At 39.8% G+C, this 7,543-nt stretch overlaps 2 protein-coding genes and 1 long non-coding RNA gene across 4 annotated transcripts; 2 read left to right on the top strand and 1 right to left on the bottom strand.

Annotated features, from left to right (window-relative positions):
* Window positions 1-149: 149 nt before the first annotated feature.
* nherf4b (NHERF family PDZ scaffold protein 4b) lies at window positions 150-5,446 on the top strand. 2 transcript variants are annotated; one of them, XM_088397891.1, is made up of 12 exons: window positions 150-257; window positions 1,992-2,013; window positions 3,020-3,056; window positions 3,276-3,331; window positions 3,403-3,608; window positions 3,697-3,901; window positions 3,969-4,105; window positions 4,321-4,525; window positions 4,605-4,801; window positions 4,874-5,023; window positions 5,090-5,251; window positions 5,339-5,446. In XM_088397891.1, the coding sequence occupies exons 2-12, from the start codon at window positions 1,998-2,000 to the stop codon at window positions 5,360-5,362; spliced, it is 1,395 nt and encodes a 464-aa protein (XP_088254017.1). In that variant the 5' UTR covers window positions 150-257; window positions 1,992-1,997; the 3' UTR covers window positions 5,363-5,446. The 2 variants fall into 2 exon arrangements, with proteins under 2 accessions (XP_088254017.1, XP_088254015.1); XM_088397889.1 differs by lacking the exon at window positions 150-257 and having other exon boundaries at window positions 1,932-2,013.
* Window positions 552-5,522, bottom strand: LOC148386270 (uncharacterized). The gene is made up of 3 exons (XR_015862946.1): window positions 5,312-5,522; window positions 5,180-5,244; window positions 552-1,041 (listed from the first exon to the last, which is right to left on the bottom strand). It is a non-coding gene; the product is annotated as an uncharacterized LOC148386270 (long non-coding RNA).
* Window positions 5,523-5,877: 355 nt separating this feature from the next.
* On the top strand, window positions 5,878-7,517 carry LOC148386269 (polyubiquitin-D). The gene is made up of 2 exons (XM_088397892.1): window positions 5,878-6,043; window positions 6,514-7,517. The coding sequence occupies exon 2, from the start codon at window positions 6,522-6,524 to the stop codon at window positions 7,161-7,163; it is 642 nt and encodes a 213-aa protein (XP_088254018.1). The 5' UTR covers window positions 5,878-6,043; window positions 6,514-6,521; the 3' UTR covers window positions 7,164-7,517.
* Window positions 7,518-7,543: the final 26 nt, after the last annotated feature.

Here is a 7,543-nt window from a genome sequence, read left to right as displayed (position 1 = left end):
TATGTATGTTATTCATTTGCATGTTAATTATTGAATACAATCTATTTTTGCCTTTGCATCATGGTGTTTTGGTTTTTGGGGGGGTGGATCCATGGTCCCTCTGTAAACAGACAAACAAAGAAAGAAAGTTTTGGGTCAGTTCAGTGTAGTAAGTCAGCCACAGCGAGTACCCAAGTCCTCATTTCCCCTTTTAACATCCACAATTTCTTTGACCAGAGGATGTTACCTTCATTGCTCAATGTAAAACAAACTGCTGGGTAAGCAAGCTGAAATTTTTACAGATTTGTTCTTTTTTCCTTGTTCTTCTTTTTTGCTGAGTTATCATATATGTTAATCTGTTCTAAAACTCAAATTGTTTTAATATTGTTTGTTAGCAGGATAGACATCCTTGTCTTGACCTTTTGCGTGCGTCTTCAAAACAAAAAATTTTCTCGTAGCGATCTAAAGATGTAACTATAGTTTGTTGGCGGCTTCCTTTAAATGAAGGTTCTTAATCTCAATTTTATTTTTCTTGATTAAATAAAGGCTAAAAGAAATTGCAGCACACAGTATAGTGCACACATACCCCATGATTTGTTTGTATTTTGTTTTATGTAATGATTGTGACAAGGCGTAATACGTTGCCTTGAACACTACAGCCATGACACTCATAAAGAGAAGTGAAGTATGTCACAATTGTGGCCTTCGGACTTAAGGATATCATATAGGAGGTCATAGTCTTGGGCTATTACAAAAAAAAAAAAAAAACAGCAGTAGTTTCTTTTTCCATGTTCCCTCTTCTAATAAATGTTCTCATCCCACATTTTACACATCATCTGCAGCATTACACAAAAGTGTCAAATGACTTGCAGCTGACAAAACCTTTCCCTCGCACATTTTGACCGTTAGTGCACTCCGGTGCTTTGGCGAGGATTGTGGTACAGATGGGAGCTCTGTCTTCCTCTGGGTGGGTCCATCTCAGAGACTCAGAAAGGCTGCCAACTTGCATCCGGAAGTCTCCATGGACTCCTCTGCTCTCTTTCTGTCTCTTTTCGTGCTTTCCTTGAAACACAGGAGAAAAATAAGAATAACAAGATTTTTTTTCTTAGTGTCTTTGTTTGAGATGTATCTTTGTTCCACTCTGGGGGAATTTTTTTTTCCCCTAAAAAACATTTATCATTGCTTTTAAATGGCCAAACAAACATGTCTGCCTGATAGCTGTAACATTTAATTCCAAGTCTCTGCTTGCACCTCCATTTTCTCAAATAAATCTTTACTGGCATTCAGGAAACTACAACCCGAACCTTTGAACCACTTCTGGCATAAAGTTACTATTTGACTACCATAGAGAGTTTGCTTCCTGTATGCAAGTGAAGTTTAATTTGAATTATGACGCCCTCTCGTGGCCGCAAGCTTCAATTGAAACTTTATGGACTTGAAGGTTTTCAGTTAAGATACTCATAATCCACTTAAGACTTTTTTTATAAATTAATACAAATTCACTTTCCTATGCCACGGTAGTTCCACAAAAATGTACTCAAGTTGGGAAGAAATATTACTAAAGAAATGATAATTATTTGAGTAAGAACAAGCATTCAGTGGGGGGGGGAACTACTCAAGAAGCCTGCTAAGTAAATAACAGGGCATGAACGCCAAATAGACAAAAATATGAATTAATATGCATTAATGCAAAAATAAATTCAGGACATTCATTACTCAAATGATAATAAAAGTACTTTATGTTTCAAGGACTGGAAGATCTGGCAACACATGAAATATACAAATACAAATTATTCCTTACTTTAAAATTGGTGCCTATTCATACGATTGACATGACTTTTCACAAGGACACCCAATTATGTTAACACAAAAAGTCACAACACACTGAAGGTGTGCACAAATTTCATCATGATTAGACATTGCCCCTGCCTGGTGCCTGGGAGGAGGAGCCACAAAGATCAGAATAAATGTTTGGGTTGGGATTACTCACTGTTACATCTCCTTCTGTGCAGCACAACATGAAATCAAGTACAGGTATGACATTTCAAATATTTTACCATATTTTGTTGTTGTTGTTTGGGCAGCAGTCCCTTATTTACTATACCATCCATTTTACAAGTGTTTTTATTCTTGAGTTTTTGGATGCCTTGTTTTGTGCCTCCAAACTATTTGAATGGGCAACAACATCCTGACTCTCATTCATAATTCAACCTTAAAACTATCCTTAAATTCAACATGGTGTCTCAGTAGAAAATTATTAGCTACTCCAATGAGTACTGTAATCCCCCCCAAAAAAGTTTTATGATGGGAAAAGCAAACAGTGATCCATTAGTCGAGCACCAAAATAAGTTGCATGGTCACATGCTTTCTGTGAAGAATTTCATGTTACTAAATTGTACTGTTACATTTATCTTATCGAAGTGGAAAAGAACAGTGACATTGAGTCACTTACTGTATTTTGTTAATGTAACACTATGTGACGCCGACTCAATCTCAGATTGCGATGAAAAGCTGTGAGACATTCATGGTTAACAATTTGAGCACAACATTATTATATACACAAAAAGAAAAATATTTATAATTATATCCGTATTCTTGATTGATAACAAAGAAGAGTTACAGTAAAGCTTTCCTGTTATGATTCCAGAGACATTAAATTGTTACTAACTACCATTTACAGTACACACTATCTTTGTTTCAGTGAGACTGGAGATTACAGAAGGGTTCATGCTGACCCTCCTTGAAAGAGAGCAAAGATTAAGATCATTCACAGGAAGTTGAACTCTATTTTATGGTCCTTGCAAAAGAGTGCAAAACACTCTTTTTAATGCTGATGCCTGAGTTCAGTAGATCGAAGCGACTTTCACAGAGTTCAAAGTTCAACATGATGGACTTCTCCCATAACTGATTTATTAGTGTTTCTTTCGGCTCCATGTTAAGGAAATGAGATTGTTTTAAATATTCACATTACTGCATGCTAGTAAGAGCAGACTAAATATACTTTTTTCCTATCTGTTTAATCCAATTTTATTGTGAACAGAGAACAGCTACATCAGCCAGCCTCCCAATGAAAAAAGGTCAAGTATATCATAAAATCTCATTTATTTTATTTATTTTTTGCTTTTTTGCTCAGCTTGACATTTTGAGTTTAGGAACACTGTAATCTTGAATCCCGTGGGACCAAGATAAGATAAGATTTTACTGTGACATCGTGACAGTCTTAATGAGGATTTTTTTAACTACACTGAAATCATTGAATGAAAATGACATCTCGTCTCTCATTTCTTCCTGTGAAGGCAATTTCGATTTAATCCGAAAGAAGGAATAGACAACCCAATGATGGTCATAGAAGGTACGTTCTTAGGACCTTCTCATCATATAAACAGTAGGCATTTAAGTTCCGTTCCATCTCTTGACTTCCAGAATGGACACCCAGAGCACGTCTGTGTGTGCTAAAAAAGGACGAAGGGGAGACCTTTGGCTTCCATCTGAGAGCGGAGTGGGAACAACAAGGTCACATTATCAGAAGGGTGCTTTCTGGGGGGATTGCAGCTCGCTGTGGACTTGAAGATGGAGACAGGCTTCTTGAAGTCAACAACATCTATATCGATGACGCTCCTCACCAGGAGGTAAATCAGTCCAAATTTTCTATTCTATACTATTTGTGAGTGCTATGGTTGTCTTTTTTTTTTTTGAGCTGAAGTTGTTTTGGGTCAGGTCTCCAGGAGAATAAGGCTAAGTGGACATCACGTATGCTTACTGGTTCTGGATGGGGAGGCGTACGAAAAGACAATCTCCATGGGACGTGACCTCCGTGACATTGCTAAAGCCTTTAAGGGTGAAGACTTTAAAGCACCAAGACTGTGTCACATCACACGGGATCCTGTCTTGGGTCTCGGCATCAATTTCACACCTGTTGGAGGTACGCCACTCTTGCCGCTCACATGTTGGAGAAGACCGTGCAGGACATGTTGATTTTTGTCACGTAGCTGAAAAGGGCTGCTTCTCTGTCAACCCCGTGGACGGAGGGCCGGCTGAAAAGGCCGGCGTACTTAAAGGGGATCGCCTGGTGTGGATGAATGGAGCCCTGCTTTCAGATCTCACACACTCGGCACTTAGTAGAATGGTACAAACAGATTGCTACCGAAAGAGCAAGGTCCAGAACTATTTGGACAATCAAGATGGAATATTTCCTTTGAGGAAATTTTTTGATTCCTAAATATTTTAATTCAAGAGGAAAGTTTCGAATTAAAATTAGTACCCACCAAAAAATATTGTCCAATTACTTCTAGACTGACCTGTATGAGCAAGATGCCATCTTCCAGTAATTTTTCTTTGCAGATGAAAAAATGTGGAAAATACATCACCATCCTGGTGATTGACAGCAAGAGTGAGAAAACGTACACTGCACTACGGATGCCCATCCTCCCTTCTATGGCGGTTCCACACAATCTGCCTTATCGACCACGAAAGCTAGATTTGGATTTGGCACCTGAGGGATACGGTTTTTTCCTTCGCTTTGAGAAAGCTCCTTCGGGTCGTACAGGTGAGAGCTCACAATTGTGCTCAACGTAGAGATTGCATTTTGGCCTTTTTTTTTCTTTTTTTATATATATAAACGACAGCTCATGTCCTGCGTGAGGTGGACACCGACAGTCCAGCAGAGAGGGCTGGGATGCAAGACGGCGATGTGCTGCTGGAGGTCAACGGAGAGTCCACAGAGTTGCTCCATCACAATGAGATTGTGACAAGAGTGAGAGAGAGCGGCCAACATATTTCACTTAGCACCATCACTCCACAGGGCCATGATTTTTACACGCAGGTTGGCGTCGCTATTTTTCTCGTCTGTAAATTTCAGTCGGGCCTGGAAGTAAAGCCTGGTCGATTTTTGCAGTTAGGTCTATCACCACTCCTCTTCTGTGAGGATGACGCTATTCAAATGGAAAGCGGGGAAGCATCAGAAGACAGCCCACAAGCTGAAGAAGGACCATTAGGCTTCAACCTTGACTGTACACCACAGTGTCCCGAGACCTTCATCAGTCAAGTAGGGTTGAAAATACCATTTTTCAATTCACCTCTCCATGAAGTTAACATTTGCTCTCTTGTTTAGGTGGCCCCAGGGAGCCCGGGAAAGAAATCAGGACTAATTGTGGGTGATATAGTGACGGAAGTTAAACGACAAAATGTGAGGGACCAATACCTGGAAGATGTCGTTGTGCTTGAGAAGGAAGACTCTGACAACAGTGGAGCACTTTCTATCACCACCTGCGAGGTGACAGAATATTTTAGAAAAAATAAAAATAAGCATTCTATAACGGTATACAATATTTACATTGCATTTCTGTCTCATTCTTAACAGGACACAGAGGTTTCCCGCCTGTGAAATGACTTGATCGCCACGACCACACTCCAACTATTCAGACTGCATACATTTATTATTTGTGTAAATAAACAAATCTCATAATAATTTTGTGCAGTATTTGTTTCGACAAATGTGCTCACTTAAGTACTGAGTTGCAGTAATTATGGAAAGTGAGGATACAAACACAAACAGTTCTACTAATCTTATGAGAAGATGAGGAATTTCATTTCAATGGTTTTAAACTAATTATAAGGAATACATGACAACTTTTCAATTATTACTCCTAAGAATTTCTAATCCTTAACACGTTCTAGTTATACACTAACTGCCAATCCAGTGTACCCTTTAGTTTATTGCGTAATAATATCAAAAATATAACACGAACATTATTTAAAGAAAAGCAATTCAGACACTGTATGACAACAGTTGGGTTACTTTTGGGACTGAATAAAGCTAACGGCACGTAATGAAACGTCACGAACCTCTGGCTCAAATTTCGACGACTCTATGAATCAAACACCAAGGGTTACATTCGTTCGTCTTTAATTTTTATGACGATATAGGTGACGAACGTATAAAATAGCGACACATTAGCACAGATGGGGTTAAAGGACATTCTCGCCTTACCTTGTCAGGAGGAGGACTGGTTCTTATGAAAATAATTCTACCTTTTCCTGTCTGGAAACGAGTCCGGTATTGACTGTAAGTGCGACACAAACTTTTTGAGAAAAACTACATTTTAATATACAGCGTATTGTATTGACATACAATTTGAATATATACAGTAATCCCTCGTTTATCGCGGATAATTGGTTCCGAAAACCACCCGCGATAAGTGAAATCCGCGAAGTACGGTCACCATCAAGAAGTACTGGGCAGGCTAACGAGTTAGCGGAAAGATGCTAATTCGCGATCGTGCTAATACGTGAAAATTGACTTCTAAAGGAATGTAAACAAACATATGGAGCAATACTATTGTCCTAAAGGTTAGACACATGTTTACTCAATTTAGAAGTTTTATTTTGACTTTTAAATGTTTTTTTTATTTGGAAAAAAAATCCGCCATGTCGTGAAGCCGCGATAAACGAAGCGCGAAGTAGCGAGGGATCACTGTATACACAATATGCCTCTTTAAGGGCGAGCGTAAAATAGTTTTTTTTTTTTTTTCTCAGGTGCAAACATGCAAATCTTTGTGAAGACTTTGACTGGCAAGACTATCACCCTTGAAGTTGAGGCCAGTGACACTGTTGAGAATGTGAAGGCCAAAATTCAGGACAAGGAAGGTATTCCCCCTGACCAGCAGAGGTTGATCTTTGCTGGCAAGCAGCTAGAAGATGGCCGCACCCTGTCCGACTACAACATCCAGAAGGAGTCCACCCTCCACCTCGTCCTGCGTTTGCGAGGTGGAATGCAGATATTTGTGAAGACCCTTACCGGCAAGACCATTACGCTTGAGGTTGAAGGCAGTGACACGGTTGAGAATGTAAAAGCTAAAATCCAGGACAAAGAAGGCATTCCCCCTGATCAACAGAGGTTGATATTCACTGGAAAACAACTAGAAGATGGCCGTATGCTCTCTGACTACAATATCCAGAAGGAGTCCACCCTCCACCTTGTACTGCGTTTGAGAGGAGGAATGCAGATCTTTGTGAATCTGCTATTGGGCAAGATCATCACTTTTGAGAACGAGGGCAGTGCTGCCATTGAGAGTCTCAGACCCAAAATCCATGTCAAATCAGGTATTCTGCCTCATCAGGTGAAGCTCATCCTTGCTGCCAAACTTCTAGAAGATGGCCACTACCTGTCTGACCACAACTTCTAGCAGCATTGTGTACTTTTGGTTGTCTTGCGTCTGCGAGGTGGCATGCTGATCTTTGTGAAGACTCTCACTGGCAAAACCATCTTGAGGTTGAAGACAGTGACACAATTCAGAATAAAGCCAAAATCCAGGACAAGGAAGGAATTCCCCATGATCAGCAGAGGTTGATATATGCTGGCAAGCAATTAGAAGATGGCCGCACCCTGTCCGACTAAAGCATCCAGAAAGAGTCAACCCTCCATCTTGTCCTGAGACTGCGAGGTGGGCTCGAGGGCAACACAGTATTACATGGTTAAACCTCTCAAGCTAATATTATGTCTGATTTGTTAAATTTGAATGAATAAAAGACTAAACCAACCTAATTTGTTGTTTGTGAGAACACT

The sequence above is a fragment of the Syngnathus floridae genome, chromosome 15, assembly GCF_059516105.1.
Source record: "Syngnathus floridae isolate MCC-2025c chromosome 15, RoL_Sflo_1.0, whole genome shotgun sequence".
Taxonomy (NCBI): Eukaryota; Metazoa; Chordata; class Actinopteri; order Syngnathiformes; family Syngnathidae; genus Syngnathus; species Syngnathus floridae.
This window is presented reverse-complemented; position numbering and strand designations above follow the sequence as displayed.

What these genes read in the sequence shown, in the direction of transcription:
- LOC148386269 (XM_088397892.1), top strand. Translation starts at nt 6,522, where the DNA reads ATGCAAATCTTTGTGAAGACTTTGACTGGCAAGACTATCACCCTTGAA.
- nherf4b (XM_088397889.1), top strand. Translation starts at nt 1,947, where the DNA reads ATGTTTGGGTTGGGATTACTCACTGTTACATCTCCTTCTGTGCAGCAC. An exon ending in GCCATGATTTTTACACGCAG is followed by an intron (nt 4,802 to 4,873) that starts GTTGGCGTCGCT and finishes CGATTTTTGCAG; the next exon opens with TTAGGTCTATCACCACTCCT. An exon ending in TTTCTATCACCACCTGCGAG is followed by an intron (nt 5,252 to 5,338) that starts GTGACAGAATAT and finishes CATTCTTAACAG; the next exon opens with GACACAGAGGTTTCCCGCCT.